General features: G+C 42.1%; 2 protein-coding genes across 2 annotated transcripts in view; one reads left to right on the top strand and one right to left on the bottom strand.

The window, feature by feature from the left end:
• Positions 1-1098, bottom strand: part of LOC116977869 (coiled-coil domain-containing protein 24-like) — a 50923-nt gene extending 49825 nt beyond the window's left edge. Inside the window, exon 1 of the mRNA XM_033028724.1 lies at positions 685-1098. The gene's annotated coding sequence lies outside the window, so the exon portion shown is untranslated. The remainder of the gene's footprint in view (positions 1-684) is intronic.
• Positions 1099-6534: 5436 nt separating this feature from the next.
• LOC116977870 (von Willebrand factor C domain-containing protein 2-like) lies at positions 6535-14511 on the top strand. The gene is made up of 3 exons (XM_033028725.1): positions 6535-7381; positions 9854-9983; positions 11154-14511. Exons 1-3 carry the CDS (start codon positions 7055-7057, stop codon positions 11336-11338), a joined length of 642 nt encoding a protein of 213 aa, XP_032884616.1. The 5' UTR covers positions 6535-7054; the 3' UTR covers positions 11339-14511.
• Positions 14512-19061: the final 4550 nt, after the last annotated feature.

The raw sequence follows: 19061 nt of genomic DNA on the forward strand, positions 1-19061 counted from the left end.
GCCACCGCTTAGTATTGTCTGGGTTACTCGGTATTGCCTGGGGCCTGGGCAACTGGGTATTGCCCGACTCACCAGGAACCCGCCTGTTATTGCCCGAGGCCAGGGTCAGGATCACCGTTATCCTGCCCGGTATTACCCGGGCCAAGGTCACCAGCTGAATTATGGCTCGTTATTGCCATGGCCTGGGTCACCGGTAACCCGTTCGGTATTACCCGGGATCTGGCCCATTCGGTATTGCCCAGGACACCGGGTACCCACCCAGTTTTGCCCGAGACCAGGGTCAGGGTCACTGTTAACCCCCTCGGTATTGCCCGGGGAACTGGGCCATTCGGTATTACCTGGGGCCTGGGGGCATTGGACTGGGTCAGGGTCATGGGTAGCCTGCTTGGTATTGCCCGGGTCACCGGGGGCATTGGACTGGGTCAGGGTCACGGGTAGCCCGCTTGGTATTGCCCGGGTCACCGGGAACCCACCCGGGATTGTCAGGGTCACCAGCTCAGTATTGCCCGAGGTCAAGGTCAGGGTCACCGATAACCTGCCCGCTATTACCCGGGGTCTGCAGGGGCCACTGGGTGTTACCCGGGTCACCGTATTACCCGGGGCCTGGCTGAGACAGGGTCACCGGGAACCCACCCGGTATTACCCGGGCATTGTCCGGCCCAAGTAACCGCTTCACCTCTTTACCCAAAGGTTCCCTGACAAGTGATGCTTCCTCGGCCGCCCCGTGAACGGGACATCGGGCTAACCCGGTGCTGAGCTTCACCTCTGCGGCCGCCACCACCGTTGTTGTTGTTGTCGCCGCCGCCGTTCACTAATGTCGCCGTCGCCATCACAAACTCTCATCTCCAAGGAGCCGGTCTCGCGGGAACTCCCCCCTTGCAGCCGAAGATGCGCCATCCAGCACGTTGTGGACAGACGCCACGCACAATAACTGGCATCCATTAACACAGCCAACCCAGTGCTCAATTATATGCGGAAGGTAGGCACAGCAATGCTGGAGAAGCTCAGCGGGTCAACGCAGCATCTCATGGGAGAAGGAATGGGTGACATTTCGGGTCCAGTCCCGTCTTCAGACCAAGAGTTTGGAAAGAGACTAGAGATATGTGGAAGGTTAAGGTGTGAAAACGACAGATCAAACTGCAGAAGAAAGACAACATGCTGGACAGGGAGCATCTCTGGGGAGAATGAATGGGTGACATTTCGGGTCGAGACCCTTCAGACTGAGAGTCAGGAGAGAGAGACAGACTAGAGATATGTGATATGTACAGATAAGGTGTGAAAACGACAGATCGAAGCAGAAGGTAGACACTAAATGTTGGAGTAACTCAGTGGGACTGGCAGCATCTCTGGGGAGCAGGAATCAAAGAAGATGATGATGATCAAGGAAATGTAGAATGGATCATTGTAAGCTGAGGGAAAGGTGACAAAAAATGGATCAGGAGGACAGTGAAACTAGTCGGAGAACTGGGGGTGAGGGGGAAAGCAAGGGTTACTTGGTTAGAGAGATCAAATTTATACTGGGTTACCCTCAACAGAAGCACTAAGAGAAGATTGGGAACATGAGCTAATGATAAAGATCTCGAAGGATAGATGGGAAAAGTATCTGATGAACACACATAATTGTTCTATTAATGCAAGACATAATTTAATTCAATTCAAATTATTACATAGACTATATTATTTAAAAACGAGGTTGAATAAATTTTATCCAAACGTCTCTCCCAGATGCGATAAATGTTTGTTTCAAAACGCTAATATAACACATTCATTTGTAGGATGTACAAAGTTGAATACATTTTGGAGCGATATATTTGATATATTTACAAAGCTTTTCAAGTCCGCAATAGAACCTAAAACGGAATGGATTATATTTGGAATAATAGTAGAAGATATCAATTTAAATAAAGACCAAAACTTTTTTTTAATTATGGGTTAATAATTGGAAAGAAATTGATACTTAAATTTTGGAAAAATACAACCATACCAACTGTTAAAATGTGGATTAGGAATATGATGGACTTAGCACGCCTTGAAGAAATGAGACTCCGACTAATAGATAAATATGACCAATTCTTAAGGAGTTGGTCTCCTTTCATCGACTTTTTGGAATCATGTGATGCAGTGGTACCGTGAAGATTGCTGATTTCAGTTCATGCCGCGAATAGATCTACATCTCCGAATAAAGATTTGAAAATTTCTCTTTTAAGGGGCCTTCTCTCCTAGTTCTACTTTCCACTTTTTCTTTTTTTTATATACACACTTCACGTTTTTCTATTCTCTACCATCTATTTTTCCTCTTTCTATTGTTTTCTTTTTCTTGTCTTGCTTACTTCCTTCTCAAAACATAAAAGTAGAGGTTGTACATAGAATGGATCACGGTATGACATAGTTGGCACCTAAAATTAGGTTCCACTGTACTGTTTTGTACTGTATTAACTTCTAATAAAATAAACAAAACAAAAAAAAACAATTTTTTTTTATTTTTTATACTGGGTTGTAAGCTGCTCAAATGAAAGATGAGGTGCTGTTCCTACAATTTGCGTTGGGCCTCTGGGCCTCCTCCACTCTGACAGCGGAGGGGGCCCAGAACAGAAAGGTCAGTATGGGAATGGGAGGGCGAGTTAGTGTTTAGCAATCGGCCTAGGCGGAGTGAGCCGAGGTGTCTCGCAAAACAATTGCCAAACCTGCGTTTGGTCTCGCCAATAATCTCGGCCCTGCTGAGTGCCCCCCACCCCCCATGGACTGTCTCCCTCGGATGGTCACGTCGCACAGACACATCTGCACTTTAGTCTGTTTGAACTGTTTTACTGTTGTAATGTTATTTTTACAAACCATGTTTCTCGGGGTATCTAAATCTAAATTTTATTAGTTATTTAAGTATGACATAGGATGGAAGCTGCCAAACCCAAATCTCGTTGCACTTATGTGCAATGACAATAAAATTTATTATTATTATTATTATTATTATTATTATTATTATTATTATTATTATTATTATTATTATTATTATTATTATTATTATTATTATTATATAGGTGTCCACACCTGGAACAGCAGTTACAAATGTGGGTCCCTTGAAGGCAGAACCAGGTGAAATTATTATGGGGAACAAGAAAATCGCCAAAGAGTTGAACAGGTACTTTGGTTCTGTCTTCACTAAGGAAAACACAAACAATCTCCCAGATGTACTAGAGGACAGAGGATCTAGGGAGACAGAAGAACTGAAATAAATTTGCATTAGGCGAGAAATAGTATTGGGTAGACAGATGGGACTGAAGGCTAATAAATCCCCAGGGCCTGATGGTCTGCATCCCAGGGTACTCAAAGAGGTGGCTCTTGAAATCGTGGACGCATTGGTGATCATTTTCCAATGTTCTATAGATTCAGGATCAGTTCCTGTGGATTGGAGGGAAGCTAATGTTATCCTACTTTTAAAGAAAGGAGGAATTATAGACCAGTTAGCCTGACATCGGTGGTGGGGAAGATGCTGGAGTCAATTATTAAAGAAGTAATAACAGCGCATTTGGATAGCAGTAAAAGGATTGGTCCAAGTCAGCATGGATTTATGAAGGGGAAATCCTGCTGGACTAATCTGGAATTTTTTGAGAATGTGACAAGTAAAATGGATGAAGGAGAGCCAGTGGATGTAGTGTATCTGGACTTTCAGAAAACCTTTGATAAGGTCCCACACAGGAGATTAGTGGGCAAAATTAGAGCACATGGTATTAGGGGTAAGGTATTGGGATGGATAGAGAATTGGTTGGCAGACAGGAAACAAAGAGTGGGAATAAACTGGTCCCTGTCAGAATGGGAGGCTGTGGCGAGTGGAGTGGGCAGATGCATGGCGGATGCAGTATAATGTAGATAAATGTGAGGTTACCCACTTTGGCGGCAAGACAAGGAGGCAGAATATTATCTCAATGGTGTCAGATTAGGAAAAAGGGAAATGCAACGAGACCTGGGTGTCCTTGACAGTCACTGAAAGTAAACCTGCAAGTACATTAGGCAGTGAAGAAAGCTAATGGCATGCTGGCGGTCATAATGAGAGGATTTCAGTATAGGAGTAAAGAGGTCCTTCTAGTAGGTGTACAGGGCCCTGGTGAGACCATATCTGGAATATTGTGTGCAATTTTGGTCTCCTAATTTGAGGAAGGACATCCTTGCTATTGAGGCAGTGCAGCATAGGTTCACGAGGTTAATCCCCGGGATGGCGGGACTGTCATATGAGGAAAGATTGGTAAGACTGGGCTTGTATTCACTGGAATTTAGAAGGATGAGAGGGAATCTTATAGAAACGTATAAAATTATAAAAGAACTGGACAAGCTAGATGCAGGAAAAATGTTCCCAATGATGGGGGAGTCCAGAACCAGGGGCCACAGTCTAAAAATAAAGGGGAGGCCATTTAAAACTGATATGAAAAATACCTTTCTCACCTAGAGAGTTGTGAATTTGTGGAATTCTCTGCCACAGAAGGCAGTGGAGGCCAATTCGCTGGATTAATTTAAAAGAGAGTTAGATGGAGCTCTTGGGTGGCTAGCGGAATCAAGGGATATGGGGAGATGACAGTTACTGATTGTGGATGATCAACCAATGATCATGATGAATGGCGGTGCAGGCTCGAAGGGCCAAATGGCCTCCTCCCGCAACTATTTTGTATGTTTCTAAATGGAGCAACGTTGTTTATGTTTTGAAGATAAAACATCCGGTCTCACCAAGTAGAGCTAACTTTACACGCTGCTGGAAGAACTCCCAGAGGGTCAGGCAGCATCTGTAGAGGTAAATGGACTCTCGACCCTTCGAGTCAAGACATTTCCTCACTCGAAATGTCAACTGTCCATTTCCCTCCATAGCTGCTGCCTGACTCTCTGAGTTACTCCAGCAAATTATATTTGTTTTGCTCAAGATCTACAGTCTCTTGCTAACATTTCCAATATTCATCTGGATATTTATTTAGATTCTGGGAGTGTCAAAGAACTCCGGCTAAGCAATGAAGTCCAGATTCAGCTTTTTGGACAAGCAGGTCCTTTATTTATGGGCAATCGGAGTAAATGTGGTGTTGGGGCTTCTGTGCTAATGAATAATTTAATTGACTTAATGATGATCAGTAGAATAACCTTCAGATCAAAGACAAAGATATTTGAGAGGCATTGAAATCTGCCTAATATGTACATGCTGGCTGAAATGAACAATCTAGTTTTATCTGTCTTGCCAGCGTTTGGCCCAGCTGAAAATGAACCATAAATTAAAGGGCTGTCCCACTTTCACAACTTAATTCTTTCATCCCAACCATTTTTTTACTCGTGGACATTTTTTTGTCAGGCTGGAAAAAACGTCCCGACTTACCTGATGCCACGCGTACCTACGGCTAGCATAATGAGCCGCTACAATATATCTGCGAACTCCTACAATCTCCTACGGACTAAGTACGAACATCCTGCGAGTTTGAATCAGGGGAAAACTCAGGAGAATTCGTGAGTTACCTCGTGAAAGTGGGACATGCCCTTAAAGCATGAATTTGTGCAAACATGGAAATTCTTCTCAATTACAGAATCATAGAGTGATTGGAGCACAGATGAAATCCATTTTAGCCATTCTGTCCATGCCCACTTTTTCCCAGAGCAACTCACTAATTCTTGTCTCTGGTCCCTTTTCTATAGCCGAGTAATATTTTCCTGACAATATATTTATCCTCGTTCCGCTAGAAGGTCTCAATCCAACCTGCATCACATAATATTCCAACATATATCACGTTTTACAAAAATGGTTTCTCATTTCACACTTAATTATTTTCCCCTTGATTTTCTACCTGTGACCTTAGGACCTCGACTCCTCCACCAAAGAGAACAATTTCCCACCATTCTCCCTTTACAAACGTCTCATCATTTGACATACTTTGATCACATCTCCTATCAGCTTTCCCTTCTCTGAACAATCCCAGGCTCTCAAATCGATCTTGTAACTGTGATCCCTCATCCCAGGTACCATTCGTGCAAATCTTTTCTGGACCCTCTCGAATACCTTCCTATAACGAAACAACTTGAATTGAACACAGCGTAGAACAAAATTGAACGTGTGAATTCAGTCTGAAGAAGGGTCCCGACCCGAAACATCATCTATCCATGTTCTCCAAAGACGTTGCCTGACTCGCTAAATTACTCCAGCACTTTCTGTCTTTTTTCTCTGCAGAAATGCTGCCTGACCCGCTGAGTTACTCCAGCACTTTCTGTCTTTTTTCTCTGTCTTTCTACGCAAGGTTCCGGCATCTGCAGTTCCTTGTATCTCTACGATTAAACACCGTTCCCTGGTTGAGACTTGTCTAGCGTTTCACGAAAAAAATACCAAATATGTAAGGAATACAACTATTGTCTTGTTCTGAAAAGCATGCTGTTATTTCTCGAAATAGTTGCGCAGAGTACATTTGAATGTGGTTGAGGTGTGTAATAAAAAGCAAAGATTATAGAGCGGAGCACTCTATAATCTTTGATGAAAAGCTCCATAATTAGACATGTTCCAATCAATCCGCGATTCACTGACATCAGTCTGGGACGGTTCACCCTTTCTGTTGGTCGGATCACGTGCATCGGGCGGCTCTGAAGTATTAAAGTAAGCTGCAGCGTCAGATAAAGTCCATTTGGAAAATCAAAAGCTTGGTATCTGGACATTCCCGAATAGAGAACCCCCCCTCAACGATTAAAGCAATGTAAAATCCATCACACAAAGCCGGAGTTTGCATTTGTGTGGAGCTGGGATCAGATGGTTTTACAGACCTGCCTTTATTTCTTCGGCTTCAACCTCCCTCTCCTTGCAAGATAGAACCCCAAGCTCTTTGGGCGAGGTTTATTTTTTTACACCGTCAAGTATTGTATTAAAAACAAAATCTCAACAACGTTTTGGAGAGTTCAAACCGCTGCATCAAAGGTCTGAAAACTGAAACAAGGCACCTAGCCCCGCTTGTTTAAATCGCTTGGATTTCGCTTGAAAGTGTCTCATTTGCGGATTATCAAACATAATTGAAATATCCGGATCGCAGCGGCAACACAGCCAGTAGGAAGCATGTCAGCGCAGGCCGGCTGGCTGCTGCCACTGTCCCTGCTGCTGCTGACAGTGTTGGTCCGAGGGACCCTGGCGTTCTCGGTGCCCATCGTATGTGAGACTAACGGCAGCGTGTACTATGTGGGCGAGTGGTACTACCTGGACACGGACCATTGCACGCAGTGTGAGTGCACCGCCGGTGGACCCGTGTGTGGCCGCACCGACTGCCCGACCCTGCCGCCGCCTTGTATCCATGTCAGCTACTACCCGAACGATTGCTGCCCCCGCTGTGAGAAGATCGGCTGCGAACACCGGGGCCAGGTCTATGAGCTCGGCCAGCAGTTCCAGGTAAACGAAGCAGTGGTAGTGGAGAGCGGTGGGGTGGAGGCATTATCATTGTGTGTGATGGGGTGTGTAACGTGTGTTGAGGTTTTATCGTGAGTATGTTGGGCGGTTCGAGTGTGATTGGTGTTGGAGTGGCTGTGATGTGTTGGGGTTGCACCGTATGTGTGTGTATGTATAATAGTGATGGAGTGTGTGCTTGCAATGGGGCTTGGAGTTCGTGTGATAGGGGTTGGAGTGTGAGTGATGAGGCTGTGTGTGTGTGTGAATGAGATAGGAATTGAAGTGCAATGTGATGGTATTTGGAGTGTGTGTGCGCGATAGGGAGTTGGAGTGTGTAAGTGATGGGGGTTAGATTAAGTGTGATTTAGTTTAGAGTGTGTTTGATTTGGGCTTAGAGTGGGTGTGTGTGTGTGATGGAGGTTGGATCGTCTGTAATGGTAGTTGGAGTGTGTGTGTGATGTAGGTTGGAGTATGTGTGGTTGCAGGTGGTTGTCGGAGGTTGCAGGTAGTGGAAGCAGGTAGGAAGACTGACAAAAACCTCCGGGAACCGCACGGAAACCATGGGTCGGGCGCAAAGTCTCCAGGGGTTTCCGTTCAGGTTTCCTAAGTGGGGCAGGGGCATTATGCCCTGCCCTCGAGCCTTTGCCATTTATACCCATGAATATTTAATCTGTTTCCACCCTTTTTGGCCGCCTTTTCATTCTTGCCTCCATCCCCCACTTGGCAGCACAGTCGCGCAGTTGTAGAGCTGCTGAGTCACAGAGCCAAGACCCAGGGTCGATCTTGACGATGGGTGCTGTCTGTGTGGAGCTTGTACGATTTCCCTGTGACAGCATGGATTTTCTCCAAGTGCTCCGGTTTCCTCCCACATTCCAAAGAGGGGGGCAGGGTGACAGTGTGTGTGTGTGTGTGTGTGTGTTTATAGGTTCATTGGCTTCTGTAAATTGCCCTTATTGTGTAGGATGCGAAAGTGTGATAACATAGTTCTAGTGTAAGGGTGATCAATGGTCTAGGTGGGCTGGTGGCCCTGTTTCCATGCTGTATCTCTAAAGTAAACTACACTAAAGTTTTTATGTCTCCTTCACTTTGTCCTTCTGTTTGGTGGCTAAAACATGTGTACATGTAAGGAAGCAATTTGAATGTCGCCACTTTGTTTCAAGATTCTGATCTGTTTCATATAACAACCTCCCACACAATTTCCAAAACAGATGTTTAAACCGTGCATCAGAATCTAATTAACTGCAAATGCTAAAATAGTGGCATGTATTGTTCAGTCTCCAAACTTAAAAGGCCAACAAAGCATGAGCAGGCCTTTGTTATGACTGCGACTTAACCACACTGAGATTGAAACGGGTCGATGTAAAAGATCATCACAAGTACACATTTATTTGAAGACTCTCAGCAGAGTCACTCTGAACTCAAAGTACATCAAAGTTTTATACTCTTAAGAATATAGATAACAGCAGGTGATTATTCACCAAGCTATCCATTTAATTTCAAAATGGATTACTATTAATAGTATACATTTGAACATATTCTTTGAGGACAGGTTCTCATCTGTATTAATGTCTGCTATCCATATACAGTATCATATTACATAAAGAATGTAATATGACTAGCAATCCCCAACAACCTAAGCATGTGATGCAAAGAATATTGCTTGTACTTGCAAAGTACTCAGTGCCTTTAATATACTTTGTGATTTTCCATTCTTGGTCCATTGCACACATAATTACTGCCCAATTCCTCTCGTTAGCAAATACCTTGAATGTCGACATCCAGATCAATACCCATTTACAGTAAAACTGCACTATCCCTTTGTTCAGAAAAGACTAAAGGGCCTGTCCCACTTGGCCGTCATTTACGCGACAGGCCGGTAGTGACTGACGCGCGACGGTCGCGCGCGGCATCATGCGTCCGCACAGCCGTATGGAGCGCTTGACGTCATTTGAAGATAGACACAAAATGCTGGAGTAACTCAGCGGGACCGGCAGCATCTCTGGAGAGAAGGAATGGATGATTTTCCTCAATCTTAGTCCTGCTGGGTTGAATTAAGCAATGGGTGACGTTTCGGGTCGAGACCCTTCTTCAGACTGAAGAACAGTCTCGACCCGAATCGTCACCCATTGCTTAATTCAACCCAGCAGGACTAAGATTGAGGAAAGTTTTGTTGGGAAAAGATGTAAAAGTCGAAGCAGCATTAACAGGTGAATGGAGTTACTGATACGTTATGAACGGAGCAATAAAATGAGCTGAAAGGTCTACTGTACACGGTACACTGTGGATGGAGTGATTGTGATCATGTATTATCTTCCCACTGACTGGTTAGCACTCAACAAAAGCTTTACACTGTACCTCGGTACACGTGATAATAAACTAAATTACTGTTCCATGTTGTTTTATAGAAATTTATTTTAAGATGAATTTTTTGCAGAACCTTTATACCAGCAAATAATTTTTCCTCCTGCATTTCAGCCATCAGAGTGTGAACAATGTACCTGTGATATGGATGGGAGAGCAAGCTGCCTGGTCGCCGATTGTGCTCCACCTTTGTGCGTTAATCCAATTTATGCGAAAGGAAAGTGTTGCCCTGAGTGCAAGGATGGTAAGAACTTAATATCAATGCAGATCACAATGAAAAACATATTTATCCAGTTATAATAAGGTGGGGATTATTTTTCCAGAATTGCAAAATCTATTGTTTTGTGGTCACTTCAATCACTTCACATTTCTAGCCTTTCAGTTCTTAGACCATTTTAGAAAGAGGGTGGATTCCCCCGGTTCATTTTCTATCACAATGATGCCCAGCAGTCATTATATGACAACATCTAGAGCAAATGTAGATGATATAAAGTTGTGTCCTGATGCCACACCATTGTCCAATTACCAAATTCATTTTTACCTGTATTTACTTAAAATGTAGCTTAGTGAACTCACTTCTCATGGCATACAGCCTGGTAAAATTAAATGCAGGCTCTGCAACTTGCACAGGTTCACAAGCTCTATACCTGCATCTGGAATATTATCTTCTTTCTTCTGGCCTGAATATAGACTTTAGCCACATGAGATTTTGCCCTTTCTTCCTGAAACGTCTCGACCCGAAACATCACCTTTTCTCCAGAGATGCCATGTGACCCACTGAGTTACTCCAGCTTTTCAGTTTAAACCAGCATCCGCAGTTCCTTCCTGCACAATCTAAATTGATCAATGGGAGGAATGATTAAGTAGGCAATTGGGATGGAGCTAATTTTTCAGAACATAACAACAGTCGGAGGTTTGGGAAGGCGGCAGTGGATGTATTTTTTAAATTATTTTAAAGTTATTTTTGTTACTGCCACTCACAAGGGCCCAACATTAATTGGAAAATACACCACCAGGCTATGTGTTTCTTGTTTCTTGTTCCTTTCTTTTGGAAACTCTCTTCCTTGCATTGGCCAATTATTGAGTTAATTTCATTTTGCTCTTTCATTAATGTTAATACTTTACTGCTGAATGAACTTATTCGCAACAATCACTTAACAATTCCCTCCCTTTCCAACTTTCCTATAATTATTTTATTGAAATGCTTATTTTTTCATTCACTAGTTGTGAAGAAATGTCCTGCCAAACATTAACCTCACCGTAGAGAATTGCTGAGCCTTCTGTATTTTTTTTTTTAGCATTTTCTAGTTTTACAGATTTGACAATCTTTCTTTAATTTTGATCTGATAGATTTGTAGAATCATCTCCGATTTATAGAATAATGATTTTTGAAAATTGTGTTGCAAATTTTAAGGTCCAAATTGTTACAGCGACTTCACCAAAAGTCAAGTGATCCCAGGAGGGAGCACCATGTGGGTTGACAAGTGCACCTACTGCCACTGCCACGACGGACAAGATGCCGGATACTGGGAAGGCAATCTTATCGCCAAGTGCGTGAAGGTTCAACATTGCACTCTAAATGATGATCGCAGTCACTAGCCGTGAGATTGTAGCAACACTTCTCTGATGCATATCGCTGGGCAATCTATTTGGATGTCAGATATACAGTGACCCTATTATGATACAGCTTTGAAATAGCTACGCACAGCAATCGTTTTTTTCACGACAACACTTTCATTTATTACACCATTTCATTATTCTTTGTGCTTTTTAAATGCTATTTTCCGAATTGGCACGTATATGTATTGTGCATCACACTGGTTGTGATAGTGGCAGACGACAAATGTTTTGTTGAATGTAAAATTAAAAGAACAAACCTTCTGAATGGAATGCATTAGACGTAATATGAAATGTTCCTTGGAAAAAGGCCTGTTGTTTGAAAAGCATTACAATAACAAACTTCTGCCGCTTCTTCATGTTATCCGTGGCCTTGTCCGCTCCCTGCTCCACTGTCGTTGTCTCCTCCTCTTCCCCGCAGTCTCTGACATACTCCACCTTGGAAGATGTCAGTGACTATGGGGGAGGAGGAGGAGGAGGAGGAGGAGGAGGGGGAAGAGGCGGCGGTGGATGGGGCAGCAGTGGAGTGGACAAAGTTACAGGGGAAGGAGGAGGTGGTGGTGGAGAGGGAGCAGACAAAGCGATGGCCGACAGGAGGAAGTGGCAGCTGCTGAGTGGACAGTGGCCGAGCGAGTCCTGTTGGTGGCAGCATCCTGAAGAAAGTACTGTTGGCCATGGTCTACCACATGAGCCGCAACACCAACCGTGTCAACCGGACCATGTGGCAGCTCGGGAAGAAGGACTTGCTGCTGCAGCATCACAAAGTGCTGGATCAGTCTGAAGAAGGGTCCTGACCCGAAACATCACCTATCCACGTTCTACAGAGATGCAGCCTGATCTGCTGAGTTACACTAACACTTTGTGTCCTTTTGTGTGTTAACCAGCATCTGCAATTCTTTGTTTCTAGTACATGCAATGATAATACCTACTTTGGTTATAGCAGACAATCTGCAATAACAGACACCATGCTCTGTTATAACGAGGGTTTACTGTATTTAAGAGGCCCTGTTCATAAGATTGTAGCTTTTCCCTACTACTTATGTTCAGATTGACTGTTCTGTGTTTCCCTGTTTTATTTTCCCCTTCTAGAATATTGGATTTACATTTGTCATTTTCCTATTTGTAGGAAATGTTCTAAAATCTGTAGAATTCTGAAAAATAACATCTAGTGTAATCTCCATAGGTGCATTTTTTTCATCTTTGTAATGCACGTCATGAGATCCCAATAATTATTTACTTCTAGTCTCATTACTTTGTCCAATATCTTGTTGTCACCAATGCAGGTTTCTTTTAGCTTCTGATTCTCTCGACCGTATGCTCACCATTGTTTCCAGTATATTTTCCAAAAATCTTCTTTTGTGAAAGCAGATACAAAATACTTAATTTCCCTGGCATTTCCTCATTACCCAATGTTTTTTTTCCAGTCTAGGCCTGTAAGGCACGCATAGTAACTTCCAGTAATCTTTTCCATTTTACTATCTATTCTGATTAATTTTTACTTTCCCTTTGCTTATCAATGCTGTAGTATTCCATGGCTGAATTCTGAAATATTCTCAATTATAAGGCTTTTCCACTTTTTGAAAACATTATGCAAACAGGTTTTTTTACATTTAAGTAAATACCGAAAATGTGGGAAATACTCAGCAGGTCAGACAGTCTCTTGGAGATAAATTGAGTCTAAGGTTCTCACTTAACGACATGGAGCTGGATGTGAACCCATAATGTCTGACTCACAGGGAGCTACTTTTGAGCAAAGATTGCAATACTGGAGGTTAAGCCACTTATTTGTTTGAATCGGGAATGGAGCCACTAAGAGTAGCAGGATTGGAGGCAGAAGAGACTGTAAATGCAGGCATCTTGAGCATGGCACAGGGTTGCACAGAGACCCTGGTTTGATCCTGTCTGCAGGTGCTGTCTGTACAGAGTTTATACGTCGTTCCTGTGACCACGTGAGTTTTCTCTGGATGCTCCAGTTTCCTCCCACTCTCCAAAAACGTATAGGTTTCTAGATTAATTGGCTTTGGTAAAATTGTAAATTGTCCCTATTGTATATGATAGTGCTGGTGTTGAGGGTCAGTATGGACTCGATGGGCCGAAGAGCATTTTTCCACACTGTATCTCTAAAGTCTAAAGTATAAATCTTGACCAAAAAGGAAAATCCTGGAAGAACTCAGCAGGTCAGGCAGCATCTGTGAAGGGAATGAATGAATAACTTTTTTGGCCGGGATCCTTCTTCAGACTAATTGTAGCAGATGTATTTCCTTCTGACTATTAAATGTGTTTCCAGTATTGCCAGATATTGATTAAGAGCGTAATGCAGTAAGTTACGTTGCAGCTCCTGCTCCAAAGAGTTGTTGAAAAGCCAATGTTTTTACCACTTTGGTAGGAAGAACAAAAATAATAGCGGCCTTCAAAGATTATTTACCTACTGAATAAATGTCTTTAGCACATTTACTGAAACTTGATACAGTCATAACTGTGGTCTGCCCATTGGAGAGGATGGTGGGAGTAACTACTTTTAAGTATTTACCGGTTTTATTAATGTTTTTGGCTCTTTCCCTTTGCTTAATAACTGGGGTTTTGGACATTTCAATTTGGATTGTTAGCAGTTATTCTTTCTGGAAACTTGCCATTTAAAAAAATGTTGGAGTATTGTCCATCTGCACCTTAATCCAACATGTGAAATGGGAGACCCCGAACAAAGCAGCCCTTGCTTATATTCCGAGAGTTGCAATCCATAGTTTTCTTACAAAAGTGGTGTGGGTTTATTCTGCAAGTTATAGTTTATTTTTTGATTAAACAACTTTGATCAGTGTTGGTTGCAGCTGAATTGTTGCCAAAATTCCATGAAGTAAGCATCCAAAAAACTAAATCATTATAGAGAAATCTGGTTGGAAAGATTTCAAAGGACGAGAAAAGTCTTCCAGAGAATAGTCAAATTACTTTATTCATTGTAATGTTTTTGTTTGTGTATCGTGTTAAAAACACATTATACCCTGAGGATACTTATTAAATAAGATGGTTGTCAAAATGGTTGTATTCATTGGCTTTACTTATGGGTAATTTTATTTGATGGGTTCTTATTGGTTCATTGTTATGTCCCTTGTCCAGTATTTGTTTTTGTTGTTCTGTTTTATAAATTATATTTGAAGCAATTTAAATGTTCTGTTTTGCTTAATGCCATTAGACAACTTGCTGGAATTAAAATTGGGATGGATCTGCAATTGATTTGGAAACCTTATTAGTTCTTAGTTCCAACTTCTACTTTTGCAAACACCATTATATTGGTGTAAATGCACTATTTCATAATAAAATCATAGTGCAGATGTTCATGGACATTTGTGATTTATTCATAGCATGGTTAACAGCATGCTATCAATAACAGTTTTGAACCTGGTGGTATCCCAGATAACATGCAGAAAAGTCATGTTTCAGAATGAACACCCCCACTGGTCAAGCTGTTCAAACTCAGCGACAACATTTATGGAAAAGCAGCCACATAAATCTTTTTCTCAAATTCAATCTGACAATTTCCATTCAGTGGGTCTGCCCTCAATCACCAGCAAAGAAACAAAAGGTGTTGCCAAGAGTCCTAACATCGCCAGCATATACTTACTTGTTTCTAGACTGGTTTGCATGAAGATGCAAAGAAGACAGTGAATAGCAATGAGCATGAAAAAGTCAATGAAGATCAGTGGGAAGCTAAAAAGAAAGGATTTTGAGAAACTATTTTGATGCTGGATGGTAATTAATTCACCATTTATAGTTCTGAATTCAGAAATCAGCAAGATATATTACATTTTCTGATTGATTACAGCAAAACAAGGTAATATGGACTTTCATATGGCCAGCAAACCGCATATAAGTGAGACCAAGCGCAGGCTCGGCGATCATTTCGCTGAACACCTCCGCTCAGTCTGCCTAAAGCTCCCTGATCTCCCGGTTGCTAAACACTTTAACTCCCCCTGCCATTCCCACACTGACCTTTCTGTCCTGGGTCTCCTCCATTGTCGGAGTGTCCCAGCACAAATTGGAGGAACAGCACCTCTTATTTTGCTTGGGCAGCTTACAGCCCAGCGGTATGAATATTGACTTTTCTAACTTCAAGTAACCCTTGCTTTCCCTCTCTCTCCATGCCTCCTCCTTTCCAGTTCTCCAACCAGTCTGACTGTCCCTGATTACATTTTATGTTTGCTTTGTTGTTACCTTCTCCAAGCTAACAATGATCTATTCTACATTTTCCTTGATCGCCACCTCTTTTGATGTCTCGTTCTCACACATTCTTATCTTTGCATCTCCCCCTCCCCTGACTCTCAGTCTGAAGAAAGGTCTCGACCCGAAACGTCACCCATTTCTTCTCTCCAGAGATGCTGCCTGACCCGGCTGAGTTACTCCAGCATTTTGTGTCTATCTTCCGCATATAAATGGATTCACTTTATTTATGGATGCCAATCATGAGAATGCCTGCTATGAGAATGCAGGGTGACTTGGACAGGTTTGGGGAGTGGGCAGATGCATGGCAGATGAGGTTTAATGTGGATAAATGTGAGGTTATCCACTTTGGTATCAAAAACAGGAAGGCAGATTACTATCTAAATGGCGTCAAGTTGGGAAAAGGGGAGGTACAACGGGATCTGGGGGTTCTTGTTCATCAGTCTATGAAAGTAAGCATGCAGGTACAGCAGGCAGTGAAGAAAGCGAATGGCATGTTGGCCTTTTGTAACAAGAGGAGTTGAGTATAGGAGCAAAGAGGTCCTTCTGCAGTTGTACAGAGCCCTAGTGAGACCACACCTGGAGTATTGTGTGCAGTTTTGGTCCCCTAATTTGAGGAAGGACATTCTTGCTATTGTGGGAGTGCAGCATAGGTTTACAAGGTTAATTCTCGGGATGGCGGGACTGTCATATGCTGAGAGAATGGAGCGGCTGGGCTTGTACACTCTGGAGTTTAGAAGGATGAGAGGATACTTATTGAAACATAAGATTGTTAAGGGTTTGGACACGCTAGAGGCAGGAAACATGTTCCCGATGTTGGGGGAGTCCAGAACCAGGGGCCACAGTTTAAGAATAAGGGGTAAGCCATTTAGAACGGAGACGAGGAAACATTTTTTCTCACAGAGAGTTGTGAGTCTGTGGAATTCTCTGCCTCAGAGGGCGGTCGAGGCAGGTTCTCTGGATGCTTTCAAGAGTGTGGTAGATAGGGCTCTTAAAGATAGCGGAGTCAGGGGATATGGGGAGAAGGCAAGAATGGGGTACTGATTGGGGATGATCAGCTATGATCACATTGAATGGCGGTGCTGGCTCGAATGGCCAAATGGCCTACTCCTGCACCGATTGTCTATTTGCTTTTCCTTAACTTCACTCAGAAAACACTTTTTTAAGTTTCAAATTTAATATTTCAATAGCTGTAAGGAAAAAAAAGCAAAAGAGATAGCTAAATATTTTCACTGTACTTCAGCACACGTGACAATAAACTAAACTGAACTGAATGTACACGGCACAAAACCATATTCATGCATAATACGAAATAAAAGATAGAAGCAAAAAATATACTGGGAGAATTACAGCGGAGAATATAAGTTGAATATTGTAGTATGCTATTTTATGAACATTGTGTGATCATGTCCAAAACTACAGAGACCATTTTACCATCAATTTAAATTGTTAACACATTCATTGGTGCAATTTTGAAAATAATGTTTCTTATAATGTGCTGAAATGAGACGGCAGTCACTTGACCTGATGCCTATCAATTTCCGGAGCTATTTTAAAAGAATGCAACATAAAATGGATTTAAATAGCAGATCCAACGATAGCTGCCTTGATTCACAATTTAGGTTAGAAGGTCACAGAGGCATGTTGCTATAACAACAGGACGGGAGTACACCCGGAATAAATAGAATTAAATGCAAAAAGTTTCAAGAATATTAGACAAAGTTCTGCCTTTTGAATCATTGCTGTACATCTGTGGAAACACTCCATGAAACCATAAATTTGAAATATTAGCATAAATATGAGATTTTAGCAATCCTGTACTATAAATCCTATTTCCTACACTCAAAATTCAATTTTCTCATCTTTAAAATATGTGCCGAACCATATGTAAATTTCTAGCCATGCTTTTTAAAAGTAAAAAAAACCCTACCTGCTAAAAATTGCTGTCTTCCACGCTATACAGAAACAGCAAAAAAAAATACTGCATAAATTGCACAAAATACTGGGGTAACTCAGCGGGACAGGCAGCATCGGTTTAAATCTTCGGTTTAAATCAGCATCTGCCGTTCCTACATAAAAAGAATTACATGTACATACATTAATGTTTCTGAAATGACCCCAAATGTTTAAGCTCTTCATGAAACTCTGATACCCAGGTTGATTACGTTATTGATCACGTTTCTACAAAATTTCCAATGATACACAAATGTAAATTTAAAATCTTATTAGTTTTTGTGAAATAGCATGGAAGCATGCCCTTCGGCCCACTGAGTCTGAACTGACCCCCGAACACTCGTACACTAGTTCTATCCTGTACACTAGGGACAATTAAAAAAACCCCTACAAACCTGCACATTATTGGAAGGTGGGACGAAACCAGAGTATCTGGAGAAAACCCACATGATCACAGGGAGAATGTACAAACTGCATTGAGGTAGCACTCGTAGTCAGGATCTGGGTCTCCTTGTGTGCTGTAAGGCAGCAACTGTACCGCTGCGCCACCTCATGTACTCATGTATGGTATGATTTGCCTAGATATGTAGAAGATTTTCACTATATCTCAATATTGGTGACATTAATAAAAACGAATATCAGAAGTTCAGAACTCACCTTGGTCAACAAAGCATGGGTTAAGACTTGCTTCTCTTCCTGATCTCTCATCATCTTCTCAAAATGGTGACCCAAATCTTGCAGCTTTCTTACAAATAATGAGCTCTGCTATAAATTCTTCATCAATTGCATTATAGAGGCAGATTCTTCAGCATTTTCACTTTTTACAACTGTCATCTGTCTATCCTGTGGAGAGAAATATGTTTGCAAAGTATGTCTTATTGTCTCAATGATAGACAGATTGTATGTATGGCATTTATTTGCATGTGCAGAATCAGAGAGTGCAGTCTATTTGGGGCTTGGTGGAGATGCTTCATCATAATCACTGCAAGAAGTTTGTCATCAGTGTGTTAGCTGAGTCTCTCAAGCCCAAATGTAATAGACTACAGCTCCTTTTCAATTGACTGTAACATGTTTTGGCACTGGTGACATTTGCTCCAAAATTCTTGCCTGAATCATCTGCTTTCGATATCAGCTCTTTTCTTTCATCAAAGCTGCAAAGCTCTGCTGTAATCACCTCTAGAATTCATTGGCTGCTTGTTTGTTGATGTCCATCCAGCACTGTTCAGTGCTTCTCCCTTACAGCTGCCTCAATGGTTCAGATGACAGACCCGCCGTGGTTTACTGGATTACTTAAAACACTGGATTTCAGCAACATCTTTAGACACAAGGAGCTGTAGATACTGAAGCAAAACACAAAGTACTGGAGTAACTTGCAGTTTGAAGAAGTTTGAAGAAGGATCCTGACCCATGTCCTGCAGAGATGCTGCCTGACCCATGTAGTTACTCCGGAACTTTTGTGTTTTAATCTTTTAAGTTTTGCTCTTTATTGGATTAGTTCAGTTTGTACTTTAATTTCTATTATTTCATTTCAACAGCTTCT

Source organism: Amblyraja radiata, chromosome 10 (assembly GCF_010909765.2).
Source record: "Amblyraja radiata isolate CabotCenter1 chromosome 10, sAmbRad1.1.pri, whole genome shotgun sequence".
NCBI classification, from domain to species: domain Eukaryota; kingdom Metazoa; phylum Chordata; class Chondrichthyes; order Rajiformes; family Rajidae; genus Amblyraja; species Amblyraja radiata.